The sequence below is a fragment of the Triticum aestivum genome, chromosome 7B, assembly GCF_018294505.1.
Source record: "Triticum aestivum cultivar Chinese Spring chromosome 7B, IWGSC CS RefSeq v2.1, whole genome shotgun sequence".
In the NCBI taxonomy this organism is placed as follows: domain Eukaryota; kingdom Viridiplantae; phylum Streptophyta; class Magnoliopsida; order Poales; family Poaceae; genus Triticum; species Triticum aestivum.
In genome coordinates this window covers 457297364-457318498 of record NC_057813.1, presented here as the reverse complement: position 1 = coordinate 457318498, position 21135 = coordinate 457297364, and the positions used below count along the sequence as shown (strand labels likewise).

Here is a 21135-nt window from a genome sequence, read left to right as displayed (position 1 = left end):
ATCTTTAGAGTATACTGTTACATATTAAACATTTTTTCAGGTACACATTAAGGTTTTTCTGAACACATATTAAACATATTTGCATACACGTTAAACAATTGATAGATACGCATTGAACATTTGTTGGATGCACGCTGATTTTTTTTCCTACACGTCGAATAATTTTTAAATACATAGTAAGCTTCTTATAAATGCACAGTGACATTTTAATACATGGTGAACAATTTTCTATGTCACAAACATTTTTACAGATCGCTGGAATAGAAAACTTATTATTAATTAAGTGAACGGGTTTTTAAACAGGTGAATATTGTTTTTAAAATTGTGCAATTTTTTTTAATATGTAACACATATTTTTAATATTTAAAAATATTAATTATTTAATTTGCAAATGTTATTTTTGAATATTTAGAATATAAAACGGATTTTAGAAAAGGAAAATAAAAAAATAACATTGGTGTGCACTAGCTCACGATAGTACGAATCTTGCTTGTGTCACGGACGTGTTTGTAGAAATTACTTTGAGCGATATAAAGACGCATCTCTTGCAGGGTGCGAGTATGTCTCTTGTAGGGAGAGGTCCTCGTCGGCGCCTTCAGCGCCCGCTAGAAGTACGGGCGCCTATCTGATTTGTTCTTGGGCTGCTTTCTAGGAAGCCCAGTTAGTGGGCTGTTTCTTTCTCTGTTTGGTGTTAGTACGGCTGATGTGTCACGACTGTTTCCTTCTCTGTTTCTTGGTTCGTGCGGCTGATGTGTCACTTTGTGTGTGTGTGTGTGTGTGTGTGTGTGTGTGTGTGTGTGTCTTATGACTGCTAGTTTGGTATTTTTCTTCTGTTTTTTTCTTCTGTTTGTTCCTGCTAATACTTGGCATTACTAATATATCATTGAATTATTTTTTTCACCCATACAGTAAGTTTTGGTAACGCAGGGTTATGTAGTAAATTCTGCATGAAAGATAAACTGAGAGTAGAAATAACAGAATTCTATGTACAAAAGAAAGTATGCTATGTCTTTATTACATAGGAAGAAAGTATGCTAGCTTGATGATCCTGTTCAAACAAACATTTCTTTTTTTTTGCTCAATATGTGCACTTCTCTAAAAAAATTAAAGGAAAACCTTTTTAAGAAAAAGGAATGAAAGTTAATTGGTTTTTTAAGTTCATCAAAATTGAAGAAAGTTCATTGAATCTGAAAAAAGGTTCATCGAATTAGAGAAAAGTTCATCGATTATAATAAAATTTCATCGAATTTGAGAAAAGTTCATCAGAATTAGAAAAAGTTCACCGAACCTTAAAAAAAGTTCATCACTTCTAAAAAAAATCATCGATTTTTTAAAAAAAATTCATCAAATTTGAAAAAAGTTCATCGAATTGGAAAAAGGTTCATCGAATTTGAAAAACTTTAATCAAAATTGAAAAAAAACTTCATCACATTTTAAAAAGTTCATCGAATTTGAAAAACTTTAATCAAAATTGAAAAAAACTTCATCACATTTTAAAAAGTTCATCGAATTTGAAAAAATTTCATTGAATTAGGAAAAAGTTCATCAAATTTGAAAAAAGTTCATCGAATTTGGAAAAAGTTGATCGCATTTGAAAAAATCATCAAATGGAAAAAAGTTCATCGCATTTGAAAAAGTTCATCAAATTTGCAAAAAAGTTCATCAAATTTGAAAAAAATTCCATTGAATTAGGAAAAAGTTCATCAAATTTGAAAAAAGTTCATCGCATTTGAAAAAATCATCAAATGGAAAAAAGTTCATTTGAAAAAGTTCATCAAATTTGCAAAAAAGTTCTTCAAATTTGAAAAAAGCTCATCGCGTTTGAAAAAAGTTCGTCAATTTTGAAAAAAAAAGCAGCGATTTGAAACGAGTTCACGCATTAAAGAAAAATAAAAAAGAAACAGGAAAACAAACAAAGGAAAAGGAGAAAAACAAAACTTAAAAAGGACAGAAGACAATTCCTATACATAGAAAGAAAAACAAGGTAGTACATATATGCGAATGAGCAGGTGGCCTATTGGTTACTGTACTATGCACGTAACATTGAGATCGCAGGTTTGAATCCCGCTCCACGCAGCTGCACCTTTTTTTTATACATCGGAAAGGGAGGGAGATGGGCCGGCCCGTTTGTCACGAATAAAGGGGAGGGGGGGGGGGGGGGGTGTGCGCCCATTTGTGAAAACACCTACATCGGGCGCTAAAGGCGCCGAATAGGATCTGGCTCTTGTAGGGCAGCCTTCGCGTCAAAGCAGCAACAAGAATGCGACGGCCCAGCAGGACAAAAGGCCTTGAGGGATTTTTTCCACGTTATTAATTTATTATTTCATTTTTACTACATTATGAAATATTCAAAAGATATACACAAATATAATAAAAAATGTTAACTACATTTCAAAATTGATTGATATTTATAGAAATATTTTTCCAATGGATATGAAACATTATAAAATTTTGAACAAAAATAATATACATCATAATTTTTCAGCATGTATATTGAAATAATTCTGACGTATACCAAAATTGTACAATGTCCATGGGTAAATGCAGCAACCAATACATATATATATATATATATATATATATATATATATATATATATATATATATATATATGTATGTATATATATATATATATGTATATATATATATACGAAAATGTGTTAATAATGTATTTCAAAATATTAAATGTCTCTAAACGTGTTCCTAATGTATAAAAAAATGATGTATGAAAAGAAGTAGACATGAAAAAGTAAATGCTTTAAAAATGTTAAACATGAATTTAATAATGTAAGCATGTGTACAAAAAATGTTCCCGACTTACATAAAAATTGTAAAATGTGTAGGAAAAAAGTTGTAAACAGTAATATATGTTTGAAGAAAATGTTAATCATTTACTTAAAAAATTACAAAAATATGTATTCAAATGATCCTAATGTATACAGAAAATGTAGAATATTTGTGGAAAAAGGTTGACACGAAAATATAAAATGTTCCTAATGTATTTGATTTTTTTTCAACATGTACAGAAAAATGATGCTTCATGGATTTGAGTAAATGTTAAACATGTGTAAAAGATGTTCCTGTTTTAAACGAAATCAGAAAGAAAAACAAAGAGCTCATCAAGTAAATCCGAAAGAAAACAACAGAGGAAAACAGAGGAAAAATGAAATAAAAAAAGAAAATAGAAGAAAATCAGTGCAACAAAATGAAAGCAGTGTAATCAAGAAAGAAACCAATAAAAATAAAGGAACACTGATGAATACTAAGAAAGACTAAAGGAAAAAAATATGTAAATACCAGTGAAAATAAGAAGAAAAATAAAGAAAATTTGCAAGACATGTAAATAAATAAAAAAGGAAACGAGAATTAATAATAAAATGTACACATTATCCATTCAGCCCAGAGCCTATTTAGTGCCCCTACCAGGAATCGACGCACAGTTTATTAATTCAGCCCAAAAACTATTTAGCCGCGCACAGTTTGGCTCGCATGATACAACGCGAACAGTTTAAGAACAAAAGTGCTATTAATTGCACATACACATTAGGAAAACTTGATTTTTTTTGAATTTTTTAACAAAAATTGAAAGTTTACAGATCTTAAAATCAATGACAAATCTTTTTAAAGTTCATTGATGTTGAAAAAAGTTCATCGATTTTCAAAAAAGTTCATCAATTACAGAAGTTCATCTATTTTGAAAAAGTGTGATGGGTTCTCATAAAAAGTTCACAAACTCCAAAAAATGTCCATATATTTTCTAAAAAATATCATTCATTTTCAAAAACATTTCACAAATTCGGAAAAAAGTCCATCAATATTGAAAAATGTTCATCAATTCTGGAAAAAGTTCACAGATTTAAGAGAAAAGAGAAAAATAAAAAGGAAAAAGGAAAAAAAGAACAAGACAAGAGGGATAAAAGGAAGAGAAGGAAAAAGTTATCACAGGAGATCGCAGGTTCGAATCACCGCGAACCCACCTTTCGCACTTGTTTTAGGAGGAAAAAAAAAGCTAAACGTGCCGGTCATTTGAAAAAAAAGGAAAAAAAAAAGCTAAACCCACCTCGTGATCATTTTTAAAATTTTAAATAAATTTTTTGAACTCATGCACATTTTTCAAATTTATGATTTTGTTTTCCAAAATTTCAACTTTTCAAACACAAGAACCTTTTCGAATGTGTGATATTTTAAATTCATGAACATTTTTCACACTTTAGAATGTTTTTATTATTCATCAATCTTTTTTTCAAACTTATGGACTCTTTTTAAATCATGAATTTTTAAATCTTTGTACTATTTTTTAAATGTATGTGTAGATTTAAATTCATGAACATTTTTCAAAATGCACGGAATTATTTTTTCAAAATCCACAAAAATAATAATTCAAATTCATAATTTTTTTCAGAATTCCAAACTTTTTCATAATCATGAATCTTTAGCAGATGGTTGACCGGTCAACCATTCACCAAAGAGACCTGCATGGCTATGACCCGAACAATTTTGTCATTTCGCCTTTGTTGGGTCAGGCCTAGCTTAGCAAGGCGTGAGCACTATATCACTTACCGGCGCCTAGCTTAGAGAGGCGTGAGCACCAGTATCGCTTACCTGCGCTAAAGGCACGAACGAGGAGGACTCTTAATTCATCGAGTTATTGGGCCACCCATGCGTGTGGGTTATGAGAGGAGCTACCATCTCGCTATAAACGAGATGTAGATATAGCTCTCAAAGTCCCTTGGAGGCTTCAAGCCCTAACTAGACAGCAAAAAAAAACCTGAAAAGAAGGAAAAATGTCTAGTATCTATCTATCTATCTATCTATCTATCTATCTATCTATTTATCTATCTAACTAGACAGCAAAAAAAAACCTGAAAAGAAGGAAACCTGAGCGAGGTACTGTCGACCTCCAAGCAAAACTACCCTCACTGTCAGAAGATGTGTTACGGCATGCATTTTGCCGCCAAGAAGCTGAAGCCCTATTTTCAAGAGCATCCAATCACTGTGGTTTGCGCCGCTCCACTCGCCGAGATCATTGGAAGCCGAGACGCCTCCGGCCGAGTGGCCAAATGGGCTATAGATCTAGCCCCTTACACCATCTACTACCAGCCTCGCACCGCCATCAAGTCGCAGGCGCTGGCCGACTTCCTCGTCGACTGGGCCGAGACCCAGTACCTGCCGCCAGCGCCTGACTCCACTCATTGGCGGATGCATTTCGACGGCTCCAAGATCCGCACCGGCCTTGGAGCCGGCGTCGTCCTCACCTCCCCTAAGGGCGACAAGCTCAAATACGTGCTGCAGATCCACTTCGCCGCCTCCAACAACATCGCCGAATATGAGGCGCTCATTCATGGGCTCCGGCTTGCTAAAGAACTCGGCATTCGCCGGATCCTGTGCTATGGCGACTCCGACTTGGTGGTTCAGCAATCATCCGGCGACTGGGACGCCAAAGACGCAAACATGGCAAGCTACCGCTTCCTGGTGCAGCAACTCAGCGGATATTTCGAGGGGTGCGAATTCCTTCACGTGCCAAGAAATGACAACGATCAAGCAGATGCCTTGGCACGAGTCGGCTCCACTCGCCAAGCGATACCTTCCGGCGTTGCCCTTCAGCGCCTCCTCAAGCCGTCTATCAAGCCTTCACCAGAGTCGGACTCCATCTTTGTGTCGGCTCCTCCAGAAGTAGTCGGATCCGACTCCAAAGCCCCGGCAAGCGACCTCAAGAAAACCACAGTTGAAACCGGCCCGGGGACTTCAGAGCCCGGCCCGGGGACTGCACCAACCGGCCCGGGGACTTCAGAGCCCGGCCCGGGGACTGCGCCAGTCGGCCCGGGAGCTGCCTCAGTCGGCCCAGAGACTCCGCTAATTCAGCAAATGGCCGCAGCCTCCAACCTGCCGCCTCCCAGCCCAGCCACCCTTGTCCAAGTCGTTGTGGTAGAAGTTGAAGAGATAGCAGCACCTTCATGGGCGCAGCCCATCCTCAAATTTCTAGTGAACAAAGAATTGCCAACAGATGAGATCCTGGCTCGGCAAGTGCAGCGCCGAGCGGCGTCATACACCATAGTCAACAGAGAGCTTGTCAGGCGCAGTGTCACTGGTGTCTACCAGCGCTGCGTGGAATCAGAACAAGGCCAAGCGATTCTCAAAGACATTCATCAGGGCGAGTGCGGCCACCATGCGGCTTCAAGGGCGCTCGTGGCCAAAGCCTTTCGGCGCGGCTTCTTTTGGCCGACTGCCCTGGAAGAAGCTAAAGAGCTAGTCCAAAAATGCAAGGGGTGTCAGATGTTCCGCTCCAAACCACTTCAGCCGGCTTCCGCGCTAAAAACAATTCCCATCGCCTGGCCCTTCGCAGTTTGGGGCCTGGATATGGTAGGACCATTCAAGACGGCCTGAGGCGGCCTAACTCATCTGCTTGTCGCGGTGGACAAGTTCACCAAGTGGGTGGAAGCAAAGCCCATCAAGAAGTTGAACGGGCCAACTGCAGTAACTTTCATTGCCGACATCACGGTGCGGTACGACATACCGCACAGCATCATCACCGACAACGACACAAACTTTGCCAAGGGCGCCTTGGCTCATTTCTGCGCGACGAAGGGCATCTGACTGGACTTAGCGTCCGTTGCCCATCCGCAGTCAAACGGCCAGGTGGAACGAACCAATGGCCTCATCCTGTCCGGCATCAAGCCTCGACTAGTCGAACCACTCGAACGTTCGGCCGGCTGTTGGGTCGAGGAGCTACCAGCCGTCCTCTGGAGTCTGCGCACGACTCCAAACAAGTCAACCGGCTTCACACCTTTCTTCCTCGTTTACGGTGCCGAAGCCGTCATCCCGACGGATATAGAGTTTGACTCTCCACGAGTCACCATGTACACCGAAGAGGAAGCTGAAGAAGCACGCCAAGACGGCGTCGACCTGCTGAAAGAGGGCCGACTGTTGGCACTCAGTCGGTCCGGCATCTACCAGCAGAGTCTGCGCCGATACTACAACCGCAAGGTCAAGCCAAGATCGTTCCAAGAGGGCGACCTTGTGCTCCGGCTGATTCAGAGAACAGCCGGCCAGCACAAGTTGTCGGCACCTTGGGAAGGTCCCTTCATCATCAGCAAGGTGCTAGGGAACGACGCCTACTATCTGATTGACGCTCAGAAGCCTCGAGCGCGCAAGAGGGACGCCTCCGGCAAAGAAACAGAGCGCCCGTGGAACGCGAATCTTCTTCGAAGATTTTACAGTTGATGCAGTATGTATCGCACTACCCTCTTTGTATTAAAGTACTAAGACCTTAGGCCCCCCGGGACGAGCTCGGGGACTGCCTTTTTGATTATCTGTATGATAAGAATTACGCTTCCGAATATGCTGCTCTTTTTTATCACACTGTCTGGCACCGGGTCCGACTAGTCGGCCCGGGGAGTTGCCGTCTTGCGCTATGAAATGCTTCCTACGGTCAGACAAGTAATGTGTTGCGCTCAAGCCGTCTCCTGTCGAAAGCCGCAGATCGCAGAGCGACTGTCGGTAGGCAGGGAACAAGCAAGAATGAGCGCACGCATGAAAAATGGCTAAGGACCTAAAAGCCTATGCATAGCCCAAGCCGGCTACCAGCCTCCCCCCACCGAGCCGACTCATGAGCAGTCGGCTCGCCGTCTCGACTTTTATCAAGGACAGCCGACTCTCGAATAGTCGGCCTGTCGCTTTCTAGCCGATTTGCTAGAGAAACTCTAAATGGCTAAGTACTTGCCTTCCTGAAGTAGCCAAGCACTTGACCCGGCGACAGTCCGCAGAGCGGCTGCCCAGCCGGCAAGGTGGCAACTAAAGGAAGGCGGCAAAGGAAAAAGTCTAAGGAGCAATAAGCAAGGAAAGGCGGAAATTAGATAAATATTTACATAGGCCCTTGGCCGAATCTCCGAATAAGAATTCAGGATACACCCCGTGGGTGGAATTGTTCGAACCTAACAAGTCTTTTAAAAGATTAATGAAGACAGATAAACAGAAGCAGTCTAGGAGGCAGCCTCCGGGGCCGGAGGATCGGAGGTGACGGCGGTGTCGGATGCCGGGGCAGCCGGCTAGGTGGTCTCAGCCTGGTCGCCTCCGGCGGCGGTCGCCTTGTCCCCGCGCGGCTCGTTGCTGGAGGCGCGATCGGGCTGAGGCTGGCCGCCTGCTTCGTCTTCTGGCGCCTCCTCCTTGCCTCTGTCCTCCGACTCGTCCTTCTCCTCGGCACTAGAGTCGATCACCTCCGCCGAGTCTTCCTCGTACTCCGGGTTCATCCCGAACCAGTCCGGCGGTGCCTCCTTGCCGCCTTCAGTCCGCTCGGGCACGAAGACGCTGGTGTCCGTGTACTCGGCGATGGCCGCCGCGCGCTCGACGAGGGAGCCTTCTACGGCCTCCAGCTCGCCTGGGCTTCTGAACGAAATGCAGCCAGGCGGTCCAGGTCCAGCCCCGGATACCACGCCTTGACGAACTCCAAGGCCCGGCGTGCTCCGGCTCGGGCCGAGGAGCCCTTCCAAGCCTCAAGACGGCCGGCGGCGACTTCCAGCCAGTCGGCGGTCCAACTGGCGGTGCGCAGAGCCGGCACGTCCGGCCACAGGGCAGCAACCACCTGGGCACCGGCACGCTGAAGACGGCGCAACAAGCGGTGAGCAGGACGAAGACGAGCCCCGATGCTCAGAAGCTGCTCGTCGATGGTTCGGGGGGCGTTGGCGGCAATCACCTCACCCTTCTCCCTTCGCGCCTCCCGAGCCGCCTCGATGGCCAGAGGGACGGCTTGTGAATGACCAGGAAAGAAGTCTGCCAAGACAAAAAAGAAGATAGTCGGAAAATCAGAAATCGGCCTGACACGAAGTCGGAAGACCAAAGAAGCAAAAGAGACTTACCATCGACGATGTCCTCGAGTTCGTGGTAGCCGGAGGTCAGCATCGCCTCCCTGTCAGTCCAGGCGGAGCGCTCGATCTCGAACTCGGCCATGAGGGCGGCCTCCCACGTCTTGGCCTCGTCCTGCGCCTTCTAGAGCAGCTCCTTCTGCTCGGCCAGCTGCGTCGCCAGCAGATCGCGCTCTTTGGCGAGCCGGCTGCACTCCTCCTCCTTGGCATGACGGGCAGTATTGGCCTCGCCCAGCTGCTCCTGAAGGGCGGCGTTGGCGCCTGAAGAACGAAGAAGAAGACAAGAAAAGTCATCAGTAAAATAGATCGCCGGGGAGATCTGGCCCGACTGCTCAGCAGTCGGCCCGAATCTCGGGGACTACAGCCCGCGGGTGCGCCAGCGCGCCCCCGCGAAGAAGAAAGAAATTAGATCACCGAGGAGATCCGGCCCGACTGCTCAGCAGTCGGCCCGAATCTCGGGGACTACAGCCCGCGGGTGCGCCAGCGCGCCCCCGCGAAGAAGAAAGAAATTAGATCGCCGGGGAGATCCGGCCCGACTGCTCAGCAGTCGGCCCGAATCTCAGGGACTACAGCCCGCGGGTGCGCCAGCGCGCCCCCGCGAAGAAGGAAGAAAAGAGCTCACCCCGGCTTTCCGTCAAGTCGGCGGTCCGCTTGTTCAGCTCCTCGACATTGTGGTTGAAGACAGCGGCGCGGAGGTTATGATATTCCTACAAAAAGCCGGCAAAGGCAAAAGTTAGAATTCGGAGCTCGCCTGGAGGAGTTCTGAACCGCCTGCTCAGCAGCCGGCCCGGAACTCGGGGACTACACCCAGTGGGTGCGCTGGCGTGCCCCCACAGAGAAAGACAAGAATTAAAAAAGAGAAAGGAAGCTTACTCGGACGGATGTCCGCACGGCCAGATGCGCTCTGGTGCTGACTTGGAGGGCGTCGCTTTCTGCGCGCAGCTTCGCCTGGACGTCCAGAAGGGCCTGGTTCAGCGGACCGGTGCCGCCTCCGCGCAACCACCCGGTGGGGGCGGCGCTGGAGGCCTCGACGTCCAGACTCGCCGAGCTGGCCGCGCCGGTCTCCCGAGCTCGCGGCGCCGAGCTCGTCCTCTCAAGCTGGCAGCATGTCGGCACGGCGACTTGAAGAAGCAGCCGAGCCTCGGCATCGTCCGTGGTCGGCGAATCTTGCGGGCCCACCGGTTGTTTGCCGTGCGGCCTCCCAGACGGTGGCGGAGGTGGCGGAGGCGGCACGAGGGTGTCCGAGCCTGAAGCTTCGCCGCCCTCCTCCACGAGGGGGTTCTCGGTGCCGACCTCTCCGGTCTGCCCTGTGAACTCTGGAGCCGGCGGCGCCGATGACAGCGGAGGAACGAGCATCGTCGATCGGCGACGCGCGGCCTCCTCAGCACGCCGCTTCGCCGCGGCGGCGGTTTCGGCCTCCTCCAGCCTCTTCTGGGCGTTGGCGGCCGCCTTCTCGGCCTGCTCCTTCTCCAGGCGGTCGGCCTCCTCCTCCTCGCGCTTCTCCCGCGCGTTCCGTTCCGTCGCCTCCCGAAGGTCGGCAGCGGGATCGACCCGCCGGGTGTTGGCGGATGTCTCTACCGACCCCATGACAGAGGGGATGGCGGCTCTCTCAAGGGAGAGGGGAGCTTTGGAGAAGAACGGAGGGAGAATCAAAAAAGACTCGGATAAGATCCAACAAAGAAAATGAAAGAGTGAAAAAGACTTACGCGGAAACTAGCGGTGGCCTTCTCACTTCCCTTCGGAAGCGATTGGCCTTCGTGGCCGCCTCCTCCCGCTTGGTTGCGGCGGCCGCCCCCTTGAACTTCTTCTGCTTGCCGCCGGGCGCGCTCGGCCCGACGTGACGCCTCTTTGCGCCGACTTGGCCGGAGGGGCTGGCCCTTGGTTGGCGGCGCGGGACGACTTCCACGTCGGCGTCGTCCTCGGGCCAGTCGGCGAAGGTGGCCGATGGCCTGAGGCCGCCGCCCGCCCCCTCTCCGCCGCCTTCGGCGTCGGCCTTCAGCGCCGCCGCCCCCAAGTCGGGGTCGTCGACGTCGCTGTCCTCGCGATCTGGGACGTAGTCGCGGGGCTCTAACATGGCGCCGGCTGCGGGCGCCGTGAGGGGATTCTGCCCAGAAGGAACCAATGATGATTAGAAGTCGGAGTCGGCTGCAAAGAAGATCAAGCTACAGAAAGATGCGACTTACCACTGGAGTGGGGTTGTCGCGCGAGTACGGCTCCTTGCCGAACTGCCAGTCCTCTGTGAACTCGCAGTGCGCGATGTGGTTCACCAAGTTTGCCACCTCCCTGCAGGGCATTTCCTTGGTGCACAGCCGGCTCGGATCGTGGCGGCCGCTCATCTGACAGATGAGGTGAGGCCGGCCCTGGAGTGGGAGGACTCGGCGCGCCACGAAGGCGGCGAGAAGGTCGGATCCGACGAGGCCCTCCGACTGCAGCAGAACTCGGAGTCGCGCCACGGAGGCGGCTCCGGAGGGAGACAATGACTTGGACCGGTGGGACCAACTGGCAAGCCTGCCAGTCAGAGGCTCGGGGTCGAAGGGCGGCAAGTTGACCCAGTCACCGTCGGTGGAGAGATTCTTCACGTAGAAGTAAGAGCGCTGCCACATCTTCACCGACTTCACCAGCGAGATGGGAGGGAAAGGGTTGTCGGCCGTCGAGCGCCGCACCGCGATGTAGGTGCCGCACTGAGCCGGCGTGCCGGCGGCCTGAGTGCCGAGCTTCGAAGAGAAAAATTCTCCCCACAACTCGAGGGTGGGAAGAACGCCGAGGTAGCCTTCGCACAGAGTGGCGAAGGCGGAGAGCAGCACCACCGCGTTTGGGGTGAGGTGGTGCGACTGAAGATTATGGAACTCCAGGAACGAGCGGAAGAACCCGCTCGCCGGCAGCCCCAGCCCACGCATTAGATGCGAACGGAAGACGACCCGCTCGCCCTCCTCCGGCGCGGGCCGGATCTCTCCCGCCGGCGCGGGACGGGCGTGCACCAGGTCCGCGCTGGGAGACGGCGGGTCCGGCGGAGAAACTCGATGTGCTCCGCCTCCACGTCCGAGCCGTCCCACACGCCGGAGCGCGGGGCGGGGGGCGCGGCGGAGGAAGAGCTCATCATCGACGAGAGAGGATGCTTTGGCTCGCGGCGGAGGAAGAAGAGAAGGCAGGAGAGCGGGGGAGAGGGTGTGCGTGCAGTGCCGCCCCGCTCCTCCCCGCCTATTTATAGCCCTACGGGCTGAGGAGCCGAGGGGACGGACGTGGTATTAACTGCGCCCGGAGCCCCACGCCGCCCACGATTTACCCCACGAAGTTACTGCACGCAGTAACAACGTGGGGATGCCAACCGTCCGCAGCCGCAGCAGATCCGCTCGGAAGCCGAGGCGCGGTAGTGGCGGGCCCCACCTGGCGGCCCGTCCCGTTGCGCGCGTGGGTGGGCAGACTATCCTCCTCACGTGGCGCCGCACGGTGGGACCGTCTCGACGGCGGCAGGGAAGCGTATCCGATACGCCGCCTGTTTTCCCGCCGCGACATACGAGTAATGGCCCCTCGCTGAACAAGACCGACTTCGGCGAGTCGGCCCGAAGAAACAGCGGCCGAGTCACAGAGTCGGCGCTGGGAAGATTGAAACTGTTGAAGCCCCACGAGGCGGCGCCCGCAGGGCTTCACCAGCTTCGGGGACTACTGTCGGAGTAATGGGCCACGGGTAGGCTGACCCGGGACCCAGGATCTTTCAAGACATCGGGGCAGGCCACGCCCCTCTGCCCGAGTCCCAGCAAGCGACCTCCAGAGAGGCCGAGTCCCAGCTGGCGATCCCCCGAGAGGCCGAGTCCCAGACGACGACTTTAAAGCAAGCCGACTCCCGGCTTGCGACCTCCAGGAGTGCCGACTATGGGAGTCGGCCCACGACATTTCACGAAGACCGATGCAGGGCATGGCCCCGACGTGGCCGTCCCCTCCTGTCTACGAGGGGTTGGCATGGCTACAGTGAGCCGTATCGCTGGGAGATCTCCGGCGAGGCGCGGCACTGTTGCCATGCCTCCCCTGACCTCAGCCACAGTGTGTGATGCACTGTGCCCACGACGCCGGCCTGTACGGCCCAGAGATCGCAGGGCCACCTGTCAGTGGATGAATCAAAGACGTCCAGAGCGCCAGAAGACGGCCCTGTGGGAGTCGGCCTCCACGGAGTCGGCCGTCTCCCCGCCAGGGCCCCACAAGCTATAAACCAGATTGGATGGGGAGTGGCGACAGTGATCGCCTGACAGACGGCGGCACTGTTGCCACGACCCCATGACCAAGCCTGCGTCATCAGGAGCGCCGCACAGTGTTCGGCCAGTCCGCGGGACCCACCAGTTGGCGGGCCCCAGAAGCCGGCGGGAAGGACGGCGACATGAGAGACCGACGGCTGGGGGCCACACCCAGTCAGATTACTATTGTACCCCCGGGGGGTAGGCCTATATAAACCCCCCGGGACACCCATGCAAAGGGTTCGGCCTTTGATAGAGTTAGATACATAGACCAGGGAAGAGAGAGCCAGCTGAGCTCCCTCCTGCCTCCGGAAACAGCTCTAGGAGCGCCATTGTAGCCACTTTGCCATAGTCACCATGCGGAGACCCCGCAGAGCAGCAGTAGGGTGTTATCTCCCCGGAGAGCCCCGAAGCTGGGTAAGATTCGCCGGCGTGCATGTCTGCGCCTCATCCCGTTTCCAGGCACCGGCGACGTTCTACTCGCCCCCACCATGATAAGCCATCCTTTGGCATATGTCGCACCCAACCCCCGACAAAAAGAAAATAAGAATATTTTTGCTCCGCTTAATAGACAAGCGGAGTAAATTTGTCACTGAAGACTTCCCGACAAGGTCAGGCCGGTTACAACAGCGACACGTCGTTGTCTCATTCTAGCAGTAGCAACGGTCGTTCGATTTGATGGTCCATGGACTTTGATGTTTTTTTAATTATTTCAGGGTTGCTTTGTACGGAATCCGGTGAATCTATATCGTAACAGATCTGATCCTTTTGAAAAAAAAAGACAAACCAACTATCTGCAGATTGACTGAATCCAACACAACAACACATAGAAACAACACATCACAACACATATAAGCCACATGCATCAGTGGCTTGCATCGTTATTAGTATAATTAACCTCACAAACTAATTGAAGCCGCAAACACGCCGGAGCCAGGCCCGATCTTCACCTAAACAACATGCATGTATGCATGCATGAAGATGAAGATGCAACACCGATGGAGCTTCTTTATTTCTGGTCATCCTAAGGTCAACAATCCCGCTCGCAGTAGCACTTGGGCTCGACGTAATGGGGCTTTTTCACTGTTTTGACCTTCTTAGCAAATCTTGGCACAAAATGAACTCCTTCGAAAACTATTTCACGATCTAACCCTTTTGGTAACGCCGCTAGCCGTGGCGTTTCTGCTCTATTTAAAAACGCCGAACTAGGCAGCGTTGCTGGCCTGGTCAAATAGCTAGGTTTCAATGTAGAAACGCCAGCCCTTGTGGCGTTGCTGGGAACGCCAGCATGTGTGGCGTTTGTTCCCAAGTGTGAAACGCCAAAGTGTGTGGCGTTTGGAGCAAGTTCTTTTATTGTCACTTATTTGTTAAGGGGAGCAACGCCATGGTCCCTTGGCGTTTCAATGATGGGCAGCAACGCCAGCGCCAACGCCATGGTCCCGCGGGGGAAGTTCTCGGTGTGGCACACGTTGGCGCAATTGCTGTCGCTGAAGCAGCCGCCCTTGAATTTGTGGCTCCTCGACTGGCACGTCCGGGCCTCCACCACCTTCATCGTCCCCATCTCTGCAATGCAACCACCACACAAAGCAATTAAGCGCCGGTGATTAATTACAGTTTATAGTTGCTCGATTGATGGAAGGGAGGAAGCTCGCCGGATGTACCCGTGGCGACGAGGAGGAGTAGGATGAGGAGGGCGGTGGGCGCGACGGACATGCGGCGAGGGGACCCCATCTCTCTTCTGCACTTGCTCTCTTGCTTCACCCGAGTGTCAAATCAGAGCTCTCTGCTGCTGCTGATGAGGGGAGCTACCATCTCGTTATAAGTGAGATATAGATATAGGTCCTGCGTTCCTTGGGAGCTTCTCAAGCCCTAGCTAGAAAGCCGTAAAAAATCCTTGACTAGAAGGGAAAAAGTCCATAGTCCATAGTCTCTATCTATCTATCTATCTATCTATCTATCTATCTATCTACTATACTATATCTATATCTATATTATACTTGGCCATGGGCAACCCGGCCCTGACGGCCCGACCCGACCTTGCCCACGGGCTGGGCTTGGGCTTGATTTTTAGGCCCGACAGTCAGGCCAGGCCGGGCTCGGGCCTGACATATTCATCGTTTAAGGAAGAGGCCCGACCCGTGGCCTGAGACCCGCCGGGCTTTTTGACTGATGGGCCGGGCTCGGGCCTAGGTTTTTTTGCATCGGGCTTTGGTAGGCCCGACCCGACAGATGGCCTGGTATAATCTATATCTATCTATCTATATTATACTTATATCTATATCTATCTATCTAAAGGTGTCAATGTTTCATTTTTCTTTTCCTGACCCCTTCGTCTAACCTCCCCGTATGATAATTAATCATTTTAATTTTATTTATCTTCTGAACCAATTTAATTTTAGTTTACTTACAAAACTTCTTATCAAAATAAGGTAAATCACGAAGAAGATTTGATAAACATTTATTACATAATTGTCTTAATATATATAGGCAAATCACAATTTAACGTAATGGATTATTTATAACCCAAAAATTTATTTACACAATTGTATTAATAGCCTCCCCTAAGAAAACAGTTGTATTATAGACAGGTAAATCATGGTCTATCATAATAGATTATTTATATTCATTGTAACCTACTGGCATTATTTATACTTCCGGTTATCGTTCAGTCAGACTCGTGGGAAGCACTATCTTGCTTGTCAAACAGTGGACTGGAACCTTCTGCGTACGGTTCTTTGGCTCGGGTGATCAAAGAGTTAATGTGCATTAGGGAGTTTTATCCTTAGACAATTCTTCGTAGATCAAAGAGTTAAGGTGCGGTTGGGAGTTTTATCCTCAGAAAATTCTTCGTAGATCAAAGAGTTAATGTGCATTAGGGAGTTTTATTCTCAGAAATTCTTCGAGTTGCAGATCGGCTGGCCAAATATAGCCGTACCGAGAGTACAACTACTGTGCGGTTGGTCTGGGCTCCACCTTGTACTAAGAATTTGTGGCCTCTTGACTGTAACACTATTACACAGAAACAAAACTCCCTTTATCCCAAAAATAAACCTACAGACATTGTCCTAGTAAATAACAAAAGGAGAGAAGACGGCCCGAATACATTGCATTCTCTAGCCCCCTGGCATTTCTCAAGAAACATCTCGTTTTTTTCCTTTCCATTTTCGTTACTAAGAACACGTGAAGACGAAACAAATACTACAATTAAATTGGTTTGGTCCTAAACTTCCACCTTATAAAATTAAATAAAAAGAGAACTTTTTGCTCCCTTAATAGACAAGCGAAGTAGATTTGTCTAGGCAATCAACGATGGCTACATGGCGATGATATTTAGGGACACTTGTATGAAGACTTCCCGTTGACAAGATCGTTGACAAGGTCAGGCTGGCTATGACGCAAAGACAGGGACACGTCGTCTCGTCCTAGCGGCAGCAACGGTCGTTCGGGTCTGTGGACCTTGATATATTTTATTATTATTTTAGAGGTGCTTTGTACGGAATCCAGTGAATCTTTATCATAATAGATCCGATCCTTATGTAAAAACAAGAGACAAGCCACCGACGAAAGAAATTCTACCCTGCACCGGAGACCTGTGACATGATTCAGCCGTGCATTCTATTGAAGATGCATGCATGTTGGTCCCCACTCAAGTCACATCAATCAGTCACAAAATATGCCATACATTAGCAACCTCTCTTCTATATCCCTGACGCACAATAATACCTCGCCCATTCATATTTTTTCATATAATTTCAAAGCTTCAATCTATTTTATTTTTTTAATCACACAATTGCTATTTGAGTTCCTCGCGATTAGGACTTGGAAACAAAACTGCCGTTGAATATATTTTGAGTGGTTTTAAAGTTCATATTTCAGAACATGATGAAACTCTATGAAACATAATAATGCAATATAATATTTCAGAACATGATGAAACTCTATGAAACATAATAATGCAATCTAGAACACGAAAAACCTGATAAGTTTTCAGTGTATTGACACTGAATGAAACTTTATGATATGATCTCGAACAGATAAACCACTGTAAAATAGTATGGTTGTTTTTCCTTTTGAAAAATAATAAAACATTATGATAAACATTTGAATATTTTAGTATCTTTATATGGCAATGCATGTGTTTGTGGAAGGTGCACACACATCTGTATTTTCTTTAGAAATACTAGTCGTCAACCCGTGCATTCGCACAGCTTGGCCCACAAAAATTAATTGTAGTTGAAGTTATCAAATAATCATTTTAACTTCGAACTATGATCAAAGTTATGCAGTGATATATTTAATTTCATTTTGCAACCAACTGGGATGGCTTTATACTTATTTGTGTACCATGTGAAGTAAATGTTTCATTTATCTGTAGAATATAGTAACTTAGATGCTTCACATTCGGTTATAGTACTACTACGGTTGTTCCATCTTAGTAGAATCAACATCATCATGCAATAGCTTGTGTTGTTGTAAAAAACGGCAGTAGATAATTATCATCTTTTCTTTGACAAATTAATACACCAAGTCAAGCCGATTCTAAAATTTATGCACCATATAAACTGATGCTAACATTAAATTCTTGAATAATTTAGCACTAAAAATATGCAAGATACCGTGCTTGTGTACAATATTGTTAAATGTACAAAAAGTTGCAATCTTCTCATTAAATGATGTTGTGACCAAAGTCATCTTTGATGATGATAGCAACCGACAAAAGCTCAAAAATTAGTGCTGCTCCATAGATTTCTGTATCGCTCTGTTTATTCACGAATATAATATAGCAAGAAACTTGTTGATTACTAATATTGTCGAAGTTGTCGGTCGTCGTCAATTTTTTCTAGTCTATATGTACATAAGTATATATTTGCAGCAGAATTCGCAGGGTTGTTGTACATTCTCATATTAGTATAACCAAAATCATTCTTCAATAGTTTGCGTTGTGGAAAATGCTTAAAATAATCATAATCTTATTAAACTTCATTTGGTAAATTTGTGCTAAATTGATACGCATGTATAATCTGATGCCAATATATGAATTTCACGAACAAATTAGCACTGACTAATTGCACATAATTTGACCACACTTGTACACAACAATCTTGGCAAATTGTCTAATGTGACAGCCTAATCTCAAAGAAAAGTATATCTACATATTTTTTGTATCATCGTGTTTCATCATGGATGTCAACAGAACATACTATCAAAATGCACCAAGAAAAATGGCCTATTAATACATAAATGTATATAATTTCTGGTAGTTGACAATGTTCATGTAACAATGTTTCTGGTAAATCCTTCACTAATACTATGTTTTACCTTCTCATGCCATAAATCTGGCTACATGGCAACACCGTCGGTATAGAAATACATAGCCATGAGGCATGCACGTAATACATTGCCTGTTTCATTCATAATCAGTTATAGAGATAAAACAATACATCTATTGGAGAGCAGGTATACTTGATATGAGTGCCAACAACATCAATAGGAAATAGGCAATCCACCCGGAGAAGCTGAAGAAGACCATTAGATTTAGCGACATTAGGCAATAGAAAAGAATCAGAACGGCGGATATTGACAGCGCGAAGTGAGGATTTTGCCATTGGGCACAGGGTGTAACTCACATTGCACAGAAAGGCACTTACATGTAGGTAAGCTGACTTCCCAAGCAGCTTAAATGATTCATAGGCAAGGACGTGAGACCCTACTGGATGAGCGCCAGGTGGCCTCGACAATCTCAAAGCACGCTAATCCCACTTCCCGTCTATTCTCAATCCCAAAAAGGTGATTCTCGATTCTGACAGGCATGTGGATTAGGTCTTATTTTGCATTGCGTATATGGTGGCCATGCCGAAAGGCCTCGACAATGGCGGCCAAACGGTGTGACGCAGCGCCGAAGCAGCTCGTTGCTGGCAGCCTGTCTGACGGCTCGTCCATGGTGGAAGCACGACACATTGTTGCGTTGGCTGACAGGAGTACACTGGTGGAAAAAGGGCCTTTGGTCGCGGTTCGCAACTGCCATTAGTCGCGGTTGCGCAACCGCGACCGAACGGGCGCGACTAAAGCCCCCCCCCCCTTTAGTCGCGGTTGCTTAAAAACCGCGACTAAAGGCCCGTCCACGTGGGCGCCAGGTGGCCGTCGGGGCGGAGGACCTTTAGTCGCGGTTCTTCTGGCCAACCGCGACTAAAGGCCGCCGCAGGTTTAGGGTTTTAGCCCCCCCCCCTTAAACCTGTTTTCTGTTTAATTTGTATTGTTTTATTTCTTTTGTGCTTTATTTTAATTTTGAAGGAGTTTCATATATTCTACGGTACTACATACATGCATATGAATGTACAATTTCAAATAAATTTGAAATTAGAACCAAAAAGAATTCAAGAGGAATATACAATATATATTCAATATCATCGGATGACCATATACAATTTTGAACAAGTTTCCATACATGATTTAATGCATATAAAGTTCTACGTCCTCGTAATAGTGTTCTCCTTTAGGATGGAGGACTTCCCTGCTGAACCATCCAGCTAGTTCCTCTTGAAGTGGTCGGAAGCGAGCTTCTGGACTAAGCATCCACCGGAGGTTATTCCTCTGAGCATTGGTATCACTCGGAACCCGCTCAGAGGTGTATCTCCGGATCATCTCACAGACATAGTATCCACATAGATTGGTCTCCGGTGGCTGAATATCCCCAGCATTCTTAGCCTTTAACATTTTGAATTCTAGCTCTTTTTTGAATTCACCGACCTTTGTATCTACGAACCGTCTCCAAACCCTACGAGGCAAAGAAAATTAAATGAACAAGAGAGTTATTAATTAGTTACTTGATATTAGGAAATGAACGAAATAGGCCGATCGATATAGAGCGCAAATGAATGAAAATAATTACTTCTGCAGCATTCTTCTCATGCCGCCCCAAAGCTTTGGATCCATATTCACAGAGTCGTGGACGAGACATTCTGAGGTGTTAACTTTAATTACTAGCAGAATCCAGTGGAACCTGCGGACACGATACATGCACAGTACGTCATGCATAACTCATCGATTAGCCGGCCACATACCATGCATGGAGTAAACAAAAGAGAATGTGCTCAAGACAGAAACACTCACTCAAAATGGTAAGGAAATAGAATATCACTTTTGAGTTCCTGCTTTGTAAGAAACTGCCACAGGTCTGCCTCCACGTCGGCGGGGTAACGCTCCAACACATGTCCATTAACGATGTGTGGGTCAATGAACCCAACATCATGGATGTTCCTTACTCTGCATTCCTTAATCTTCATTCTGCATGTATAATAGCGGACACAACAATATAGTTAGGACATATATATAGTGCAGGCAATATGAACGAGATGGGGTAGAAATTAATAAATCACTTACAGAACGTAGCAACTGATGATAGATTTATCGAGCTCGCGCAGATTGAAAAGCTGGAACAATTCACTCAGTTCAATTTGTACATAGTAATGTTTGAAGTGATGCTCATGTCTAACTTCCGCATAAATATATTCTTTGGCGTTTTTATTTTTTATGTAACCCTTGTACCATTTCAGCAGACCTTTCATTTGTGGAGGTAGATCCTTTTCCTGCGCAGGCTCGACGAGAGGCCCATTCTTGACATATGTAATTACTACCTCCTTCACTGGCGCCTCATCAAGGCCTAACAGTTCACGAAGAGTAATACCTAAGTTGGCCGCTTGTTCTCTGGCACTCGTTACAGTCAATCCCTGTGCTGCCGCAGCTTGTATGATCTCGGGGGCATCCGGACAGAAGGCTTCCACTATAAGCGGGGCAATCGATTGTTTACTTTGTTCCCCGAGCTGGGCAACTTGTTTCCCGCTTTTTTTACTTTCGGCCTTCTCCCGCTCTTTGTTCTCCTTGAACATGAGTGCCTGCCTGCGAAGTTCACGTGCATAGTCGTTAGGCAGATTCTTCGCGGCTTGGGACGGTGTGCTCAAAAATGACTTAGCCCACTTCTTTTGCTCATCAGAAAATACTGGCTTGGGCTCGGGCTCTCTTTTCTTCTTGCAGTCCGCCTTCCATTTCTCCAA

At 47.4% G+C, this 21135-nt stretch overlaps 1 protein-coding gene across 1 annotated transcript; it reads right to left on the bottom strand.

The window, feature by feature from the left end:
- Positions 1-14114: 14114 nt before the first annotated feature.
- LOC123156062 (defensin Tm-AMP-D1.2-like) lies at positions 14115-14815 on the bottom strand. Its single transcript, XM_044574226.1, has 3 exons — positions 14746-14815; positions 14517-14647; positions 14115-14159 (listed from the first exon to the last, which is right to left on the bottom strand). The coding sequence occupies exons 1-3, from the start codon at positions 14813-14815 to the stop codon at positions 14115-14117; spliced, it is 246 nt and encodes an 81-aa protein (XP_044430161.1).
- Positions 14816-21135: the final 6320 nt, after the last annotated feature.

What these genes read in the sequence shown, in the direction of transcription:
- LOC123156062 (XM_044574226.1), bottom strand. Translation starts at nt 14,815, where the DNA reads ATGGGGTCCCCTCGCCGCATGTCCGTCGCGCCCACCGCCCTCCTCATC. An exon ending in ACTCCTCCTCGTCGCCACGG is followed by an intron (nt 14,648 to 14,745) that starts GTACATCCGGCG and finishes GTTGCATTGCAG; the next exon opens with AGATGGGGACGATGAAGGTG. An exon ending in ACTTCCCCCGCGGGACCATG is followed by an intron (nt 14,160 to 14,516) that starts GCGTTGGCGCTG and finishes ACAGTGAAAAAG; the next exon opens with CCCCATTACGTCGAGCCCAA.